The 22,131-nt window shown below is 43.0% G+C and overlaps 2 protein-coding genes and 1 long non-coding RNA gene across 7 annotated transcripts in view; 1 reads left to right on the forward strand and 2 right to left on the reverse strand.

Annotated features, from left to right (window-relative positions):
• Window positions 1–4,019, reverse strand: part of tcerg1l (transcription elongation regulator 1 like) — an 84,854-nt gene extending 80,835 nt beyond the window's left edge. For 2 of the 5 annotated variants that reach the window (XM_085417209.1, XM_085417205.1), the window contains exons 1-2: window positions 3,355–3,872; window positions 1,080–1,354 (exon numbers count right to left, since the gene is read on the reverse strand). In XM_085417209.1, the coding sequence (XP_085273335.1) occupies window positions 1,080–1,280 (201 nt within the window). In that variant the 5' untranslated portion in view covers window positions 1,281–1,354; window positions 3,355–3,872. The other 3 variants (XM_085417206.1, XM_085417208.1, XM_085417207.1) reach the window with 3 other exon arrangements.
• A 5,200-nt stretch (window positions 4,020–9,219) lies between these two features.
• LOC146664362 (protein phosphatase 1 regulatory subunit 3C-B-like) overlaps window positions 9,220–22,131 on the reverse strand; it is a 34,285-nt gene continuing 21,373 nt past the window's right edge. Inside the window, exon 5 of the transcript XR_014913103.1 lies at window positions 9,220–9,358. The gene's annotated coding sequence lies outside the window, so the exon portion shown is untranslated. The remainder of the gene's footprint in view (window positions 9,359–22,131) is intronic.
• On the forward strand, window positions 12,281–16,152 carry LOC146664363 (uncharacterized). Its single transcript, XR_014913102.1, has 2 exons — window positions 12,281–13,012; window positions 14,623–16,152. It is a non-coding gene; the product is annotated as an uncharacterized LOC146664363 (long non-coding RNA).

Consider the following 22,131-nt stretch of genomic DNA (forward strand, 5'->3'; position numbering starts at 1 on the left):
TCCATCCGAATGCTGATGTGAGGGGATACGTTCGGACATATTTGCATCACTAAAATAGTGTATGCTGAATATATAGCAGTCAACATGTAAGAAAAACTGTTGGACTGATTTGCATGTAACACAATGAAGCTGTCCCTACGTCTGGACACGCCTCGTTCATTCAGCAACCTAAATTCCAGACAATGTTTTTGATTGGTTTCCTTGTTTTAAGCCAGTCAAATCCTTGTGCATCGCTCCGTGTGACCTGACTCGTCCACAGCAGGGCAGGGGGCCTTCAGCGCTGTTAATTCATCAATAATGTTGTTAATTCAGAGGAGACTCCAGCGTGACTCTGCAGAGTAAAACGTTTCCAGCTGTGAAAAGCTTTCTGTCACTTCCTGCTGAGGCTTTCTGCGGTCTGCACTTCTGCTGTATGAGGAGGTGCGGGACTACCTGAGAATTCTGGAAGTTCTCACTTTTCTTTTCTTTGATAATTATTATTATTTGATTATGACGATCTCCCATAAACAAGAGAAGAAACTGTCAGGTTTTTTTATTCGATTATTTTCTAGTGATCTTTGAGCACATCAGCACCAATCACCCAAACTACCAAGAACAGTGCCAGATATGAGTGAGCAGGCAACACTAACAATGATTATACAGAACAGGTTCAAACAGAGCAGAGGGAAAGGCAGCCATTGCTTGATATTAAAAACAAATCTTCCACCAGACCACGATGAGGATGGTGTAGGGCGGGGGTGTCCGATTCCAGGCCTCGAGGGCCAGCGTCCTGCCAGTGTCACGGTTTAGATCTCACCCTGGGTCAACACACCTGAATCACATGATTAGTTCCTTGCCAGGCCTCTGGAGAACTTCAGGACATGTTGAGGAGGTCATTTAGCCATTTAAATCAGCTGTGTTGGATCAAGGACACATCTAAACCCTGCAGGACACCGGCCCTCGAGGCCTGGAGTTGGACACCTGTGGTGTAGAGTGCTGGGACAGCTTTGGAGGATTCGTTCAACAAAGAGCTTCTCTGTTAGCAGCCTGTGGTAGGAAACTGAAACGTGTGTAACAGCAGGATGTGCAGACAGCGTTACCTGCATCAGTTGTGCGTGCTCAGGTATCCACACAGCTGGGGGGTAGAACACCAAAGGAGGCATGGCCTGGTATGTTGCAGCTGACCAGCTGGCCAACCACAGCCACTGGGGGGAGGGGTCAGTGCTTACAGACAGCCAGGGTGTGGTGGTGGTTACCATGCCAGCTGGCTGACCTTTAAACCGGGTGACTGGCAGCATCATGATGACATCACCATCTGAGTGGCAAACGGGCGAATTAGGGCTGAGCAGTATGATCACATGGGTCAAACCGTATGCTAAAAGAAAAGAAAAGTTAATGCTGAGGTTAGCAATCTGCAAATAAAAAAATACACAAAAAGAAAACATAAACGAGTCAAACCCGAGTTGAGCACATGCTTTCAACAGCCGTGACATCAGCTTCATCAGTGCAAAGTGACACTTCCACAGAAACACTGCATCTTCATCCAAAATCAGTCCAGACCAGGGGTGCTCAATCCCGGTCCTCGAGAGCTACCGTCCTGCAGCTTTTAGATGCATCCCTACTCCAACACAGCTGAATCAAATGAATGGCTTGTTTTCAGGCCTTTGCCAAACACGATGGCATGCTGAAGAGGTAATCAAACCATTTGATTCAGCTGTGTTGGAGTAGGGATGCATCTAAAAGCTGCAGGACGGTAGCTCTCGAGGACCGGGATTGGGCACCCCTGGTCCAGACAGACCACGGATCGCTGCCAACACCTCCGAATCCAGACCAATAAATATGTAAAAGTTATTAAAGAACTAAATGTTAAACTGAAGTCTCCAACTGGTGTTTGAACTCCACTTTAACAATAGAATATAATTCTACTGTTTCTACTGTTGCATTTAGTATACTCTCTTCATGGAAACCATTACTGATCCAACTGATTATCAATCCGATCATACTGATCACCTCAAAATCATCATCACACCTGTCAGAGTTGTGAGTAATTTCATTTTGATGGAAAGACAACCACGAGCATTTCCTGTTCTTTGAAACACTGATGAACCTTTAGCGATTTATTGATCGGAGCAGGAGCCATTTTTATGGGTTGTTACCTTTTGTGTTTTACCATATGGTGTGTCTATGTGAACGTATTTAAGGTAGCGCACGTAATTAACGGCAGGTGTGTTGTTGTTGGGAAGGAGCAAAGAGTTTGTGACCACTGTGCTGTTCTCATGAATGGTGCTGGATGAAGAGAACTGTTAACAACAAATGCAACTGATGGAAGTGGAATAAAGATGTTAAATGGAGAAGTACGGCTGGAGTTGCTGGACTGTAACAGGTTTCATTCATAACAGTGGCATCGCGTCACCCCCGCCAACGAACACCTCAGAGACTTCAAGCGTAGGCTTAGCCTCTACAATCAGGATCAGCTGAAGCTTCTTTCTACTGAATCCGTCCAACCACAAACAGTCACAACGTGTTTCCGACTGATGTTCCTCACAGGTTCCTCTCTGTGCTCCTACATCTTCTTCACCACGGACACGGTCGGCAGCAGCAGTTTAGGTCACACGATCAACTGCAGATTCAAACATTTTCCTTCACTGATCAGTTATAAAAACTATCATTTTTATTATAATTTTAATCGATCATCAGTCACATTTTATGATTGTAAATCAATACATGATTGTTGTTCTTAACAAATGAATTTTATTATAAAAAGAAAATGAGATTTTGTGTAGCAGCAAAGACGCACACTGAGCTCCAAGCCGTCATATTGGATTAAATACATTTTTATTTCACTCCTCTCTGTTCTGTTATCATTTATTATTTCACTAATGATTTTTACTCTTTTTTCACATTGTATATTGTAAAGTTCTTAATGTAAGCCTGAGGTTTCTCACACTTGGATTACAGATTAGTGTTTGGACTCAGGTATTGATCAGTAATCACTATAAATATCATATCAGAATTAGGAACCGTGAAGTTGGTGCTGTCAGGCCGACACACAGGCATGAATGTGGCTGTTGAATCTTTTCTGAATAGTAACATTCAACTGAAAAATAATCACTTAATATTATTTTATATGTAACATGACGGTGAACATGGTGTCCTCACACACACACATTAATGACAGAGTTTGTATGTGTCTGTTTATTAAAGTCAGACTTAAATAAAAACAAACGTGATGAAAAATATCTGAAGTCAAAGTCTTCAACAGAGTCCAGCTGTGAACAGCTGCTGCTGAAGATGACGATGATGAATGGAGGAGGATGATAATGCAGACCTGCAGCTGACCGGAACATCACGGTAAATCCGGTAAGAGTCACCTACCGACCCGCGGAGCTCCTCCGGCGTCTATCCGGTAAACTGCTCCTCGCACCGGCGGGACCGAGCCTCTGCTCTCCGGTCACGTTCTTCGGGCTGCAGCTCGCGGAGGTCCGCAGATCAGCCTCCAATACGGTTAAGGTGAAAGCACGCGCGCGGCATGACGTGAAATACCGACAGACAGACGCAGACAGACCCGACGGACACACCGCGCGTGTCACTGCGATGCCTGATGGTTGAAAAACACCGGAGCCCGCGTGCAGCTCCGCGTCGTCACGGAGTCTCCCCCCTCCCCCCTCTGTCCGGTACAAACGGATTTGAGCTGAGCTTCTCTCAGATCAAAGAGCCGCTCCCCTTCACGCGCGTGTGCGTGTAATAATCGATGGTCCGTAAAAATCAGGAGCTTTGAGTTATTCGCGGTTATCGTGTTTGTGGTTCCCGTTGTCCTCCTCATCAGTTTTACTCGCATCTTTTCGTGAGTCTCGTTTCTGTGCTCGTGTCTTCGGTCTCCTCCCACCTGTTTGTTTTGCTCACCTTGTTTCCGCTTCCATTGTCTGTTTGTTAGTGTTTCCTTCTCTTGTGCTCTGTTTTACTTTGAAAGACTGTTTCAGTTTTGCTTCCTGCCTCCCCCCTCCGGTACTGATCGCCTTTCACCTGTAGCTCCTTCCCAGCACTTCCTAAGTTGGCCAACAGTTTAACCTGCATGTTCACTGAAATGGGCGGGGCTAGAAGCAGGGTCAGGATCTCCTGCCAGTGGTTATCTAAAACTGTGATTGGTCGGAGGCTGCCAGACTCGCCCCTACAGCCTCGCCTCTGTACTAGAAAAACGCTATACAAATGCAGGCCATTTACCTTTGATTCTGATTTCTGATGTTGGTGTTAGTCAGGGGTGGGGGAACTCAGGCCTCATGGGCCAGCATCCCTGATCCATCACAGCTGCTTCAAATGACCTCCTCAACATGTCTTGGCGTTCTCCAGAGGCCTGGTAAGGAACTAATCATGTGATTCAGGTGTGCTGACCCAGGGTAAAACCACCCCTGGTGTAAGTGAATTCAGAGAGCGGCGCTGTGCCCTGGGTATGCTGAGCTCGCCTCATAGTTCAGATTGGCTGTAGCTCAGCTGGTAGAGCAGGTCTCCCACCAACTGGAAGGTTGGTGGTTTGATCCTTGTGTGCTCCAGTCTGTGTGCCAAATATCCCTGGGCGAGATGCTAACCCCATGTTGTTCTCTGGTGCACCCAAGAGCCACTACGACTGACCTTCTAAAAGAAAAGGAAAAACTCTCCACATGTGATATTTTTTTCAGGTATCTGTGAATGTTTACATCTCCCACTCATTCATTGTTGTTTTTCATGTATAAAGATAATAAAAAAGTGACCCAATCAATGAAGCTTTGAGGCAGAAAACAGAATCTAACCCAGGGCTGGGCAACTCCAGGCCCCGTGGGCCACCGTCCTGCAGGTTTTAAATGTGACCCTGTGTAAGCACACCTGAATCACATGATTAGGTCACTACCAGGCTTCTGGAGAACTTCGAGAGATGTTGAGGAGGTCATTTAATCATTTAAATCAGCTGTGTTGGATCAAGGACACGTCTAAACCCTGCACGACACCGGCCCTCGAGGTCTGGAGTTGGAGACCCCCGATCTAACCCAAACTTTTTGGTTTCTTTAAAATAATCTGCCAACATTCACAGATTCTTGGTGTGTCTTTTTTCCATGCGTCAGTCATCAAAAAAAATGTCGTATGATGAGGTAGATCATAGCGGCGAGCATCTCCTCTGAAAGGGCGACAGTTAATCCGTCTGTCAATATCAGTGTGTGTTTGCAGAGATTACAGCAGAGCCGCTCGAGACAGAAACAATTACTGATATCAGGTAAAATAAACACACTCGTCACCAGTCGGATTAAATTGTGCATGTGCTCAGAAAAAACTCACACGTACAGAATAAACTGTCTTCATTATCGCACTAATGAGTGTTTGCTCGTGATCGACACACATGCACACACAGTTCTGATGAATCAGTACGGCAGTATTTTCTAGTAATGTCACAGATTAAATCTCACACGGAGTATGACTGAGGACATAAAACTTAAGGGATCAGGTGCTAGATTGTGTCTATTTTGTTCCCGTTTTCTGTGATAGAAACTGAAATCTGAGCTCATCACTATTTTAAAGGACAAACTGATCTCTGTGGATAAAATGAGGAAGTTTGCAGAAACCTGTTTTCGGTACATGATCTGATTTTCTGAGACAAATCTGCACAAACTGAAATTCAGCCTGAAGCTTAATGACTGGCAGACTTCAGAAATGAATAAATGATTTTCCCTGGTTGGCAGCAGAGTGGAGCTTCACAGTGTGTGAATGTGTGCGTGAATGGGTGGATGACTGGATATGTAAAGCGCTTTGGGGTCCTTAGGGACTAGTAAGGCGCTATATAAATACAGGCCATTTACCATTTACCACTGATTTAATTAATTCAAATTAGCCGAGGATATCAGAGAACGTTTAACCCGTTTCATGTAAAACTGCTAATCCCTGGTGGAGGTGTAAATGAGACTGAGGCTTTGCATTCATAAAAAAACTCACTCCAGCTGAAGGCACGAGTATTAAAATAAACTTCACATGAGGCAGTGGAACAAAGTCACAGAACAAATATTTATAGGAACTAGGACAGATCAGTGCAGAGGAGGATAAATAAAAATCCTGGGAAACACAGAGAAGTCCTCCGTACTAACACTTCATGTGTTTATTGATCACTCGGAGTAACGTCTTTCAGTCAGGTGAAAAAACCATCGAGCAGCAGCAAACTTCGTTCTACATTTCCTGCTGATGAACGTCAGTGAAGAGACGTTTTGGGCCCTCCACCTCATCGGTATTTCTGGATTATTGTCTTGATCAGCTCTGTGGGGCTGATGTCAGGAGCGCTTCGTGTGACAGACCCCTGTTCTCATATTGTTGCCCTGTTGCTGGGATGGTAAATGCCAAACAGTTGATTCTGTTCATCTGGATGTTTTCAGTGGGAGAAACGTTTCGTCACATTCTTCAGTCTCAGCTGACTGCAGGTTTCCAACTAGGGCTGGGTATCGTCACTAATTTCTAGAATCGATTCAATTCCGATTCACAAGGTCCCGAATCGATTCGATTCAGTTCGATTTGAATCTGGGAAATTTTGCCTCAGACAAAAATATTATAATTCAGATCAGTACATTTACATATTTTTGTATCTATAAAAAGGAAGCTGACACTTTCCAGCCTTTATCAAAGGTGTGAGCATCACAGCGAGGCCTTTGTGTCAAAGTAGCTGAAGATAAAACACAGAAAAACATGAAGCTGATTTTCCTGTTCTGGGATTTTATAAAAATATTCTGCAGTCCATCAAAAACAAAAGAAAACCATTAATCAACACATGAACGTAACGTTACAGAGGTTTTATTAGAGACGGCGTTTTGCATTTTGCATCATTTTAAAACGTTTAAATTTGTTCAGTATTGAACGGCAGAAATTAGGTTTTCTTTTCGGAAGTAAGTAAAAGAAAAAAAACAGCGGCTGACAGGCTGTAAACAACAGTAGACTTGTGCGTAACAAGCAAGCGAATAATGCAGAAAACAGAGAGAGAGAGAGAGAGAGAGAGAGCTGTGCATTGTGGTGGAAGCAAAACAGCAAAAGTCAGAGTGAGTTCATGTTTATGTGAAGCGTAGTTTGGATCTTGGGTGCTGGGGGCAGCACGGTGGCACGGTGGTTAGCACTGTTGCCTCACAGCAAGAAGGTCCTGAGTTCAGTTCCACCATGAAGGCGGGTTCTTTCTGTGTGGAGTTTGCATGTTCTCCCCGTGTTTGCGTGGGTTCTCTCCGGGTACTCCGGCTTCCTCCCACCGTCCAAAGACATGCAGCTTGTGGGGATAGGTTGATTGGATAATCCAAATTGTCACTAGGTGTGAATGTGAGTGTGAATGGTTGTCTGTCTCTGTGTGTTGGCCCTGCGACAGACTGGCGACCTGTCCAGGGTGTACCCCGCCTCTCGCCCTATGACAGCTGGGATAGGCTCCAGCGCCCCCCGCGACCCTGAAAAGGATAAGCGGATGGATGGATGGATGGATGGATAGTTTGGATCTTCTTTTGCTGCTGGTTCGGTCAATATTGTTTGGAGAGAGATAAAACCTGCAGCTTTAGAATCAGCGCAAAAAGGGCGTGAACACAAAGCTCGACCCGCCGACACATCAGAATCAGCGAGCTGTCGCTTTCAGCCCCGACCGTGTCCGTGCCGTCGGTGAGAAAGTCACATCTCACTGATTCTGATGCGTCGGCGCTTTGTGTTCACGTCTTTGTGCAGAAGCCGTGTTCCTGCTCTCATTTACTGTTTTAGCTGTTTGGTAGTTGTTGAAATTTTGTGAGGTTTAACCTGAGATTCTGGCGTTTCGGGCAAAATAAATTTATATTAAAAAATCGATTCAGGATTTTAATGAATCGATTTCACGTTGTCCAAGCCAGGATCGATTTTAATCGATGAATCGATTATAAAAACCCAGCCCTATTTCCAACCTTATAAACAGCACCTTTACACAGTGACTGACACCAGCCCACTGAATGAACAATGGGCTGGGAGGTCAGGTCCTCGATCATTAAATATGCAAATTCTCATGAGCATTGATCAACGACCGCGGTTCTGTAACTGCACTCTATCAGAGCGCAACACCCTACAACGGATAGTAAGAACAGCTGAGAAGATCTCCCCTCCATCACGGACACCTGTCACACCCGCTCCGACCGCAAAGCCACCAGCATCGTGGAGGACCCCACACACCCTCGCACACCCTTCAGCCTGTTGGCTTCTGGAAAGAGGTACCGGAGCATCCGGGCCCTCGCTGCCAGACTGAGGAACAGGTTCTTCCCCCAGGCCGTCAGACTCCTGAACACTCAGTGACTGGATGAACACACACACCTTCATAAATCAACCAACCACTGTTTGCAAAACCCACTGCCACTGCTGCACATTTCTATTGCACTGTTGTGTTTGTGTCATTCTGGGGTTTTTTGCACACTTGTCTCTCACATTATGTAGTCCTGTGTTGATTGTCTGCCATATGTAGGAATGTTGGAGGAACGTTGGAGGAACGTTGTCTCGCTGTCTCGCTGTGTACTGTAACGCTGACCATGGTTGGAACGACAAGTTTGCCACTAGAATTGTCTTGACTTGTGCTTCCCTGGCCGCTGTATCTGTGGGGACGGCGTTCGCTGTGACGCCCAGTTTGTATTAACGAGCGAAGAAGAATAAACGAATAAATCAGTATGGTGACATACAAAAGTTTAACACACATGACAACTCACACTGAGTTAAAGGCCAAAGAGAAAAGACGTGTTTTTAAAAGCACGGTAAAAACAGCAAGAGACGGCGCCTGCCTGACCTCCAGAGGCAGCTCCTTTTACATGTTAGGAGCCAAAAGTGCAAAGGCTGTGTCTCCTGTGGATTTATAAAAATGTCTTCGGGACGGTCAAAGCTCCTGGTTAGCAGATCTACGTGATGGCATGTGAGGGTGAAGCAGGTCCATTTCACACCTAAACCAGTAAATGCTGGTTTTTTCATGTGGGGCCAAATAGGAAGGTCAAAGAATACAGCTGGAGCCACTGGATTAAAAAAGCTTCACCTCAGTCACTTTTCATTAAAATAGACTTGACATCATCAGCATATACAGTCAGGGAAGAATGATTTTGTAAGTTTGCCCACAAAGAAATGCTCAGTCCATCATTTCTATGGTAGCTTTATTAGAACAGTGGGAGACAGAACAATAACCAACAAATCCAGAAAAATGCATTTCAAAACTGATTTATTCACATTTTCATGAATGAAACAAATACATGATGCTTTGGTGCTTGGTGGCAAAACCTTTGTTGCAATCACAGAGGTCAGTTTTACATGTCGGGGGTTTTGTCCTCGATGCAGATCCTCTGCAAGTCATTGAAGTTTTGTGGCTGACGTTTGGCAACTCGAACCTTCAGCTCCCTCTGCAGATTTCCTAAAAACATTCAAAAAATGTTAAATGAGAGGGCGTGTCCAAACCTGTGACACACATTTACACATATATAGTGTTTGACACTGTTAGACAGGAGCCATGCACACGGCAGCCTTGATGTGTTTTGCACTGCAGCTGTGTGGGAGCTGCTTCAGAGGATAATGAGCACAGAGTTAATGATGCTTTTGTTTACCTTTTGACTGAGAGCAGGCTGAGTCCTCCGACCTCCAGCCCATGAACATGAGCAGCTTTCAAAAGTGTTTCGTGATAATATTTCACACAGAAACAGAAACCCTGAAATGTGTAAAAAATCATTTTTCTTTGTTCCTTCTCCTCTCTGAGTTTGGCAGTTTGTCATTGTTTTAAATGACTGCTGGTCATACACACTGCAACACACACTAACAGATACATACACACAGTGTTAGTGAGGGGTGAAATTGAGTTGTTTCAGTCTGGAGACTGAAACTAAAGAATAATAGAGAGAGAGAGCATGAGAGAGGCTCAGCTATTACACTGAAGCATTTTCAAACCTCCTATTTTCCTCTATTATCTCCATCTCTCGTCTGTCCGTGTGTCCCACGCTCACTCTGTTGTCATGTTGTGATGATGAAAGCTGTTTAAATAGCTGCAGTCGGCATGACAACACAAAACACACCCATTACCCCGACTGTCAGCTAGAGCTGATTAGTTAAAGTGTTTCCTAAAACACAATTATCTTCTTTTCCTCCTCTCCTTCATGGTCTCCATGGAAACAGCATGTTGTAGTTTCCCCAGCTGTTACCATTGTGATGTATCGTCCTAATTTATGAGCAGGATTGGCGTTTACACGTGAAGATCTGTGTACAGATGAATTTATTCAGGCCAAAAAGCCACTTGCTGTTTTCCTGGTCATTTAAACACAAACTCAGAGCTTAAAACCAACAACCACAGACAGACAAACCACACAAAACCACTCCAACTGTCCTGAACACAATCCCACTGGAAGGTTCTTCCATTGAAGCCAGCAAGCATCTAACCAACCATGCCTCAATTACAGAAGTGTAGGTAGCAGGCCTGAACTGATAATCTAGCACACCGGGTATTTTCCCAGTGAGCTGATGCACTTTGGGCCTGATGTGTCAATCGAAGGACAGCCGCGCAGTGGACAGAAACACAATTGTTCAATGACATTAATGTCACTGTATTGCCCGATCAAATCTCTTAACGCAGTTGGCCCCTTACCCTACCATCGCTGTGCTCATGCACACTGCAGAACAGAGTTTAGTGTGGAAGAAGTGGAGCTGAAAAGCTAAGAGATAAGCTAAACTTGTCAGATTAACTAACATGCTAGCTGTTGGCTGCTGCACTATCAACAGTACGAGCAACAAACTGCTAGCCAGTGCTCACAGTAATAAGAGGCTGCTGCTTTTTAGGGTTAGATGTGACGAAGAAACAGAGGAAGAAGGTGAAATTAATGTTGTAGGAAAATAGACATAATTAAGGAGACCCATATGGAAAAGAAATAGTAAAAACTTATATGATTTACTAATAAGAGTGGCCACTTTCTCATTACTTTCATATATTGTTTTAGGAAGTATCCAAAACATACAAGTTTCATTTATATAATTTTTCAAGGGATCTTATATCTGTTTTCACTTTTGTAGGCTTTTCATACAAGTTTCACACAAGAGTAGAGCCGCTGCTGCTCCACATCGAAAGGAGCCAGTTGAGGTGGTTCGGGCATCTGACAAGGATGTCTCCTGGGTGAGGTGTTCCGGGCATGTCCCACTGGGAGGAGGCCCCGGGGTGAACCCAGGACACGCTGGAGAGATCAGCTGGCCTGGGAACGCCTTGATGTCCCCCCTGATAAGCTGGAGGAGGAGGCTGGGAAGAAGGAGGTGTGGGCTTCTCTGCTTGGACTGCTGCCCCAGATAAGCGGAAGAAGATGGATGGATAAAAGCGACTTTCAAACACAGGTTTATATAATAAAGTAAGCTTGAAATGTAAAACCATTCTGAAGCTCACAAAGAAATGCATGGGTGAAAGTACCAGTGATATTCTTAAGCTGAAATTCCTATTTTGTGTCTTTAGAAATGTAATTTTGATGTCCTTTACTTTTCTCTGCATCTCAGTTTATTATGTTTCAATTCATCAACTTTGTAATGTACTTTTAGAGCAGTCTTCTCTTGAAGAAGAGATTTTGATCTCCAGGGATGTGGCTGAGCTTATGAAAAAAGAATAAGCAGATCCCAGTCGTACAAAGAGGAGTAACGACGGTTTTTTTTGGCTCAGAATCACAGCCGTTAATGAGCATGATGCTTCGTTAAGCTTTCAGACCCTCATTAACCAATCAACGACAAGCAGAGAGCCTCCATCTGAAATTACATTTCAATAAAATATCTGTTGCTTTGAAACAAAAAAAGATCTTAATGAGTAATTCAGCCCTGAAGAATAATTTTCCATCAAGCCAGAAAGAAATCGGGCAGCGAGGTGAAATAATGGTCCCCAGAGCAGCTTCAGAATAGAACTGAAGGGTTGAGGTGTGTGTGAAACTCTTTCATCAGAAAAATACGCTCATTATGTTTGACTTTGGGCTTTTTTGTATTTATGTATTTATTTTGCAGTGAACAATGTGTGAGCAGGAGATGTTATATCATAAGATATAAGGTTCATTTTCCCCATGAGCGTGTGCTGGTGAAGAGGTTAAAAACATTCATTTTCAAAAACGTTCCAGATTAAAGAACCACAGAAAATAAATGTGATGTGTGAGCAAACTATAGCAAATCGCTGTTCACGAACAACATTTTCTCTTAAACTGAAGTCATGAAGTGGAAAAGCTGCAGCTGTGCAGGTGAATAACAATCAGAGGGAGTCTAAAAGGAGAAGACTGAGGGGTCTGAGAAGCTTTCAGTGAATACAGCAAAGAGACACAGTTGTCCTGTATTAGATTATTCTGTTATTATATGTTACCTTATATATGTAATCAAAGTAGTTGAATTAGAATACTGCTGTAGATCACATTATACCCTTTAATATAGAGTGTGTGAGCTGTATGTAGTTTAGTTCTCATTATACTTTTGAGTTAACAGAACATATTCACATATTAGTTCATTAGATAAATGTGCATCACTCTGTATCCTTGATCTGCTGGGAATGTGTTACACTGTTTTCTTGACATGCTTAATTGTTGAATCATGAAGAGAAGGTTGTAAGCAGGAGACTCTGTGTCTAAAGACAGGGGAGATAGATAGACCACATTCCACACCCCCACCTTACAGAAAGCAGAGAAACAACTGCCGAGGTCATAACTTAGGCGCTGTAACAGAGAAAAAATGTGATGTTTTGGCTTTTACGACTAGCTGGGGGCCACTAGAGAGTATAAAAAGCTGAGCAACCCGTCACCATTTTGAGACATGTGCCTGACCCTCTGGTAGCATCTCTCCCGTCCGGACGTTGTAATGCTCTTATTGTTGAATTGTATGGAAATAAATGATTGTTGATTGAGCATTGATACACCGAGTATTGTCCTTCCTTCAGCCCAAAGATTCAAAGAATTGGGAGATTTCAACAACTTGGTGCCGTGTGACCCGGATCTTTGGTGTGCTGAGGAGGTGTAGATTTGACCTTTGGTGAGATCGTGAGGCGAGGTGAACAGAGGACCGGTCCAAAAATAAAAAGGTAAGCACAGCCTGTTGTATTATAAATACCAAATGTGCATATTGGGCTTTCCAAATTAATCTGTTCGCTGAGTCACATGTATTTTCACAGTAAATTTGTCGGTGTCTGGTTTTTGGCGCAAGATACTAACAACATAAGTTGAGGCTGAATTCCAGTGTGTTAAATAAACTGCTTCTACCGAGAAACTAATAAGATACTACGTTGGACTAGTTGCAGCCACTTTACCTTCCACATTTAATTTTGTCTAATACTGGCTTCTGTAGCAATAATACATTAGAATTTCTTCTGAAGACGCGGCCATTAGTTCAGTACATTGAAGTCGAGGTTTGTTTATTTTGTTTATGGTGTCAGTGACGTCCTGGCTTTTGCCGGCTATGAAATAGAAGTTGATTTAAGGAAAAGCAGATGCTGGCTTCACGGTGCAGTTGAACGCTGGCAACGCGAGAGCGAAACACGTCCGTAGGTTTGGTTTATGATATGGCGTGTTCCGGTGGTGCGGCCGTGAAGTGCAGTAGTGGTTGGTGCTAATTTTAGTACATTGAACAGAGGTTTGACGGTGGTTTGTGGCGTCAGTCGAGTTTTTTTTTAAGGGCTGCGGTCATAAAACAAAGTAAAATTTTACTTGCCAAGAAGTACATAGAGCAAAACCTGGTTTATGATGTCGGGTATAACTTCGGGGATGCAAGCATCACTTTTATGATGCGACTTTGCCCCGTGGTGGCGGTCATAAGCGCAGAGAAAGGGGTATTTTGGTCTATGGTGCAGTGTGCTTTAAGAAGATCTAATAGTTGAGCTCAGAGGTTTCTGTGTAAAATTCCCGCTGAGGAAAAGTGTTGTGTGTGAGTGTGAAAGCGCGCTCTGGGTGAGAGAGTGTGTGTGAAGCTGCGAGGCGCGCTCTGGGTGCTGTTTTGTGGGTAAAGCGCGCACTGAGTGAGAGTGTGAGTGAGGCGCGCTCTGAGTGTGTTTTCTGTGTGGAGTGTGAAGCGTGAACACAGTGACAGTGACGGTTAATGTGTTTGATTAGGAGGACATTAGAGCAAATACACATTTTAGGATCAAAGGTTGATGCCTAGTGTACCTGTGGAACATTTGCCCTAGGAGTGGCGACCCTCCTGTCCGTGGACGCGTGGCCAGGACCGGCGGCGTCCGGATGCCGAGGTGGTGACTTGGGGAGGTGAGGGCCCCCGCATAGCCACGGAAATAACACTGGAACGGCCGTGTAATCACGGGTTCACATTTATTCCGGACTAGAACAAGACACATTTTGCGAACAAACGTTGAGTCTAGATTAGTAAAGAAATATAAAAAGGTTGAATTCCTCGTTTCAGTGGTTGAAATTGTTGTGTGCCTGTCCCCTGACGAGTGTGAAATTAAAATAAAGAGGGAATTTGGAGCCACATGGAGATAGACGGGCATAATTGGGTGTATTACTCTGTGGTGTAATAACAATAAAAAGGAGAGATAGTAAGAGGTGTGCAGTGGAGAATTATGGAGGAGTAGAGAGAGGAATGTGTTGGGAGACTGGCGTACAGTTTACGCTGTCAAGGTAGGCGTGTTGCCTGCTTATCTGTTTAAAAGTGATGAAAATGAAATTAAAATAAATCTCTTAGTGTGTTAATACAGGAAGCTGCGGACCTGGACCAACTGCCCCCACAAGCACAGCGGCCGAAGCAAAATTATAGGTAATGGGAACCACACCCAGCACGAATCAGCAGCTGTGAAACAGACAGCAGCAAGGAGAGAATTAGAGGAGGAATTAAGAGAAGTTTTAACACATAAAATTGGGGCCAACGGACTTGTGGAGGTTGGGAAGGCGTCCGGAGCATCACAACAAAAAGGTGAAACAAAAACACACACAAGCAGAGAAATCTGAGAGAAAGGCTCCTGTTAAGGTAACGCCTAGTTTGAGAAAAGATAAAATTAACCTGCTTTTATACAAATGCACATACACGCAATGAAGAAACAGCTTACACTCATGAACACGTGAAGATTTTCCAGCAAGGTTAAAGAAAAATTAACATACTTAAATGATGAAGTCTATACATTACTGACAAAGAAACCCTCTGGGTTGCAGGACAACAATTTAACTAAAAAAAAAAAAGGAACACTGGTCTAACCAACCAGGCAAGACACAACAAATTTAGTGGTAAAAAGAGTCAAATTGTGACATGTTTTCTGTTGATTGATTAATAAAAGTGATTACTGAATGAAAGAAAGTTCCTTTTTGGGCTTTTAAACATGATCTTAAGAATTTTAACATATACCGGTGTTGTCCTGTCAACTTGGTGGGTTAGGAGTTGATTATATCGGGAGACAAAAAACAAAAAAAAAAGGGGGAGAGAAGGCTGACACAGGGCCTGGTCCCATTGTCTCCCCTCTGAATAACACAGCCAACACAACATCATTTTCCTGTTCGTTTGTTTTTGTTTTTTGTTTGTTTTTGTTTTGTTTTGTTTTTGTTTTTTCTATACATATTTAATTACAGGCTGCTTTGCCGGCCCTGAAAGCCGAGGCTGACTGGACTCCTGCTCTCCCCCATACGTGACACTGACCAAATGCTGCAACAGCTGGACCCACAACAACGACCTGAGAATGTCAACAGACCTGCAGGAATGTGATCTCATGCAGCCGAGACGGAGAGCACTAAACCTAAGGCCCGTTTCACTACACGGGGGAAAATTCCCAGACTGCGTCAGCTGACAGAGCTGTGACGAGACGCCCGCCAAGCCCGAATGAAAAGTAAGGCCGAGCGAAAGAATGCTGACCTTGATAACTTTGCATTCACACTGTGCAGGACAGTGATGGACCAACACGGATGATCGGGTGGCGAAAAAGGGCGGGACCGAGACAGGAGGAGTAACTGAGGTCAGAAGGCACCTCAGAATGGACAAAAAACACAGAAGAAGATGCAGGTTTCACCTGCAGTGAACATCGACACTGGAGAAAGGACTGCCCTAATTGGGGTCAGAACCAGGACGGACTGAATTTTGAGCAGCAGCAGCAGCAATGGTCACAAACAAACTGAAAAGGAGGGGGGGCAGGACCCCAGGCCATGCTTCAGGCCGTGGTTTACCCAGAACACCAGAACAGGAAAGTGATGAACACACACACACACACACACACACACACACACACACACACACACACACACACACAGATTCAGAATGAAGTGAAATACACACGTGAACACGTGCACTCGTTGAGTGAGTGAGAAATGACACACACACACACACACACACACACACACACACACACACACACACACACACGGGAATGTTGATTCACTGAGAAGTGATGCACACACATACACATGCACACGCTTGTGCAATGAAGAGTGATCCACACGCACACACACATACACGCTGATGCAATGAAGAATGCTTTGCTTATGCTGATATGCAAAATGCTGCACACAAACATCCCAATGCATAATTTTTATGAGGAGCCATTGATTACTTAGAATGTGTTATATGTCACCCAGAGGGCATTTATGTAGATTTTAGGAATAAGCTCTAAAACAGTTTGGTTATGAAAACAATGTCTGTGCGTGATGTCTGTTTATGGCTCAAGGCCTTGACTGAATTCTTTGCTGTGCTTCACACAGCCCTGATGAGGAACAGTGGCACAGAGTGAAAATGATGAATTAATAGTGTAAGTTTTAGGTCGGAGTACGGCATTTTCTGTGATTGAGTTTTAATTCAAGGAGGAACAAAAGGTGTTACGGCACCTGAGGTTCTCATTCCCACACAATATTGTCCCGGCAGGAAGCAAAATGTTCCTGTGAATTTCTGGTTGATTGTTTGGTTTTGTTTAGCGCTAGCTTGATTTTATCAGTGAGCTTTGGCTTGTGTTCTTTCTCGTAAGCGAGAGAGGGATAGTTTTATGCTTGGACATGTCTGCAACGGGCCCTAGTTTGTGTTATTTTAGTAGTATTTTGTTGGTTATGTCTGTTTTCGTTTTTGTTACAGTGCACTGGAGAAAAAACATCTGAGAGGTGTGATCCACCGGTGGTGATATGTTGATATTTTGTGAGTTTATGATTTAACAATCAGCTCTTTAAACCAGGCCTGAAAGATTGAAATTTAAAGCGCTATAAAATATTCTTACAAAAACAGTTGCAAAGTGTGCTTCTCCATGATTGTAATTGGCTTGGGAGAAATTCACTTATAGGGAACACTGATCTAAAAGGATTGCACCGAGTCAATCCGGCCCAAAAAACAACAAGGAATTGTTTTCCTTTAAAATGATGACGTCATCTTGCTGGTGATGGAGGCTCGAATAGGTTACGCGTGAGACTCCATTATCAGCAACATCTGGTATGAATGTGTATGGAGGTATGCATGTGAATGGACTGTGATGGACTGACGACTAAAAGCTTTGACTGACTTGATACTGAGATAATGACTGCACCCACTTTAGGATTAGTAAATGCCAATAAACAATTCATAAACAATTCACCCAGCCGACAAGAGAAGGGTGGATGCTTCGCTTTGTTTTGTTTTGTTTTTTCAGGAGCAGGAGGATAAGAGAGACTGGAGGAGGAGACTCTAGCTTCACATAAGTATGAACTGCAGACTTAACACTGTGGTTGCTGATTTTGAGTTACCGATGTTTGCATTAAGAAAACTGTGCTATATTAGCTGTGTTTTGATTAAGGTATCATGTTATATTATTGGGAATGCCAAATGCTACAGTGGAGATAACTATTGATATCACTCATGACTGGAATATGTTATTATTAACCATAGCAGGCCACTGTAAAAAGTCAATTAAATTTTATAGAGGAAAATCGCCAAAATTGAACAATACCTATGAATGACTGGCCACATTCAGAATAGAGATATGCAATAATAAACATTGGTCCACGTGATTTAGGTTCTCACTTGAAATAGTAAGTTATTAAATGTAGAATATAATCGACAGGGACATTTGATAGGATGTGGTACTGAAAAAGAACAAGAGCAAAGTAAATAAAGAAAATATTGTGTTTAGTTTGGATAAATTCAAATTAAAATGTACCATTACACTCAGAGGATCAATATGGAATAAAACATATGCAAAATTTGTAGGAAGTACATGACTGATAACTGTTCTGTCCTGAGCGTTTGTTTCCAGAGCACCCACTTGACCACACCAACAGTTTCTCGCCACCGAGGAGGGGTACTTGCAAAAAGAATAAAATAAAAATCTGAGTTTAACAAAACATTTTAAATGTAAATATCAAGATTACCTTTCTTTTTCCATGAAATGTGCTTGTGGGCACGCCAGCCATTTTGAAAAGGTGGGCAAAACAATTGGCAAGGCCACACCCCCACACATGTGATATAATTTTAAAGGTACTGTTGCCCTCTCTAAGAAACATCAGGACTTAGAGGAGTGGCAAGTAGAGTATGCGAGCTACAAGCAAAAACTAAAATGTGTACTACAGTGTGCAAAAATGAAATACTGGGTCATCAGGGGGTCATGAGGGACATTTATAAAACTAAAAGTCCCACTAACCTTAAAGTGCATTTGAAAAGCCCACACAAGAAGGTTAACCTAGCTTACCTAGAAGACCTCATCAGGGGGAGCACACTCCCCCTCCTTGAAGAGCTCACCCACTCAACCCGCATCCCCAGAAAACAGCTAACCCCAGATAAGGCAGCGTGATGTATCCCGAGACAACAGGACTGGGACATCTAAATAAAGGTGTGAAACAATCGCCTTCAAAAGGTTATCAATTCACTTCAACCAAAATTAGGACCACTCGGTGCGGCAAGAGTTAATAGTTATTAGTCTCAACACCCAAGGATAACCAGAAGAGCATGACTGATATGATGGAACTGGGATTTTGTTACACTTAATTTTTGCAAAACACAAACAAAACTAAATTGAAACTAAGGATTTTCAGAAAATAAAAACTAAACTAAACTAGCAAACAATTGGTAAAAACTAATTACCACTGGTAAAAATTGAAAATCTGGAGTCGAAACTAAATAAAAATAACAACTAATGGAAATGGCGAAAAGTTTAAAACCCTGGTGCAGAGATTGGCAAATCTGACCAGGAAACGTTATAAAATGGATTGTCAGGATAGTCAGCGTTAAAGCCACTTTTGACAGTCCATACTAGGATGGCATTGGACATCTTCGGGGCGGAAGAGGGTTGGTGTGACCAAGGTGTGGTTTGGCTTGTTGTATGTACATTTCAAAATGTTACAGCTCTGGATGGACCAGTTACCAGATATGATGTCACTAACCTTCTCTTTTAAGTGTCTAGCTCCAATGAATTGACACATGGGAGTGTGTCAAAAAGGGGGAGTTGAGTCCGAACATCAAACAATGGTGTTATGAACATTTTATGACGTTATTTCTGTGTTTAATAATTTAGCTATGGTAAAACTTAAGCTTATAATGTGTTAGACTTAGAAAGGGTTCACTAATTTTTGATTTCTTTTACACACACATAGATTATGATTAGAATAGGTCCTGAACATAATATTTTAAACCAAATTTGAATCATTAGAAGAACAATGGATAACAATATTAGATTATCAAGGCTAGGGAGAGAGGTGTTTTGGTTTTCTGTCTCTTGCAGAGAAAGGAACAGACACCAGACGGGGACACGGAGATGTGAGGACCCTTCATAGCAGAGACAGATGTAGGGACAGCCGAGACAGCAACTGGGGTCAAGTGTCATGACGTTTGGGCTCCTGGAGAAGATGGATCCCACAAACACAGCAATAACCATGAAGGGGTTGGCGAAAACCAGGAACACCAGACCAACGAGGTTCGAGAGGCTCTTGGCAAAAAGGGGGACACGCCGGTGACCCCAAAACACACAGATCCTTGTTTGAAATCGGGGCAGAATAATCCCCAGAACTGTGCAATGACTAAAGGGTGGTCTAACCCCGGAGGTCGAAGAAAGAAGCTGAGAATCACCCAACTGGAAGACACTGGTAGCTGCAGCAATAAAAATAAAGGTTAAAAGCTCCTTAGACAGAGGTTCTAGTCTAAGTACATTTGAAAGGTATAAGGGGGCATTAAAATGGGAGTGGAAAACTGGAGCACCAAAATAAAGCTGTGGGAGAACTGGGGAGTGATGGGAGAGTCATCTGTAACTGCTGTTATGGTTGTAAATCTAACTTTGCTTGCATCTGAACTGCGTGAACACAGAGGTCATCCCACATATGGTCCACCCGTTAAAGGGGGACAGAGGGCCTCAGGATCAAGAAAACCTGGACCTTGCAACCCTGGAGTGCATGTTGTAAGTGATCTCTTTCAGAGATCAAAAGGGGGAATTATTAGATTATTCTGTTATTATATGTTACCTTATATATGTAATCAAAGTAGTTGAATTAGAATACTGCTGTAGATCACATTATACCCTTTAATATAGAGTGTGTGAGCTGTATGTAGTTTAGTTCTCATTATACTTTTGAGTTAACAGAACATATTCACATATTAGTTCATTAGATAAATGTGCATCACTCTGTATCCTTGATCTGCTGGGAATGTGTTACACTGTTTTCTTGACATGCTTAATTGTTGAATCATGAAGAGAAGGTTGTAAGCAGGAGACTCTGTGTCTAAAGACAGGGGAGATAGACAGACCACATTCCACACCCCCACCTTACAGAAAGCAGAGAAACAACTGCCGAGGTCATAACTTAGGCGCTGTAACAGAGAAAAAATGTGATGTTTTGGCTTTTACGACTAGCTGGGGGCCACTAGAGACTATAAAAAGCTGAGCAACCCGTCACCATTTTGAGACATGTGCCTGACCCTCTGGTAGCATCTCTCCCGTCCGGACGTTGTAATGCTCTTATTGTTGAATTGTATGGAAATAAATGATTGTTGATTGAGCATTGATACACCGAGTATTGTCCCTCCTTCAGCCCAAAGATTCAAAGAATTGGGAGATTTCAACACCTGCCTCAGCAGGGTCAGCAGACATTTTATAGCATGCAGCTGTTTCCAGATGTGCTGTCAAAGATCTGCTGCAGAAGCACAAAGACGGTGCTTATCGACCATGGAGAGCTTTGGGATTAAGAAATCAACGAAAAATATGTTTGAAAGACGTCAAGCGGAAACATCGTCAAGAGCATGGCACAGGAAGTCATCAAGAAGCAGTTTAGTTATATGAACTACAGTCAGTTCATCATCATCATCATCATCATCATCTCAGGAAATTAGTCAAATTTAAATAGTGACGGAGTTACGACAATCAAACAAGACACTTGAACAAATATCACTCGTTCAACATAAATCGACATTTTATTTTTAAACTTCCTAATACGCTGAACGGCGCTGTGATGATATAAGGTAACCCGAGGCTTTGTTATAATTAGAGAAACTGAGGGCTCAGGCAACACAAACACACACATGTAGTGTAACACAACAGCATACACACAGTATGTAAAACCCTGCCTCTCAAGGCCTTCCCAGTTCCTGCTGCTGTTCCACTCCAATCCGCTGCACATACCTTATCAATCTTCATTTGGTTTTCGCACCCACTGCAGTTCGCCTACAAGCAGTGTTGGGGAGTCCATGTATCAGCGTTGTGTATTTAGCCCTTGGAGGGTCCTTAAAAAGACATCCACCTTTTTTCCACTTTAAATGAGTCAGTCTTTTAAAACTACTTCTGCCTTCTACTTCTAAAATATTCACATCAAGTTTTAATTATATTTTTGTTGTTTTAACCCTTTCAATCCCAGTTACTTTACATGAGCGCGCTGTTTTTTTAGCCGAAAAAAACGAAAAACTTAAATATTTTCCATAAAATACATTTGATGTAATATTTCATTGTTATTATAATTAGGCCTTTAGATGGGCCAAAGATTGCCACCAACATTCATTTTGATCTGCCATTATTTTTGTTGCAGGGGCAGTAAATTTAAAATACAAAATATGAGTAACTGTATTCAGTTAAAGTTACCGTTTAAATAGGTGGTAATCAGAATACAGTTACTTTGCTGAAATAAACAGAATACATGACGGTCATTTCCGGTTTCATATGTGAGGCTATGCCCTCTCTATGCCTTCTTCAGTTTTGGTGATTAAACGCAGTCGGGCGCAGATTTAACCCAGTTGGATGAGCATGTAGCCATAAATCACGTGGCTGAGTGCGGCCGGTTCGAG

The sequence above is a fragment of the Rhamphochromis longiceps genome, linkage group LG8 (genome assembly GCF_057381845.1).
Source record: "Rhamphochromis longiceps isolate RC_006_pf linkage group LG8, R_longiceps_female_GT1.1, whole genome shotgun sequence".
Taxonomy (NCBI): Eukaryota; Metazoa; Chordata; class Actinopteri; order Cichliformes; family Cichlidae; genus Rhamphochromis; species Rhamphochromis longiceps.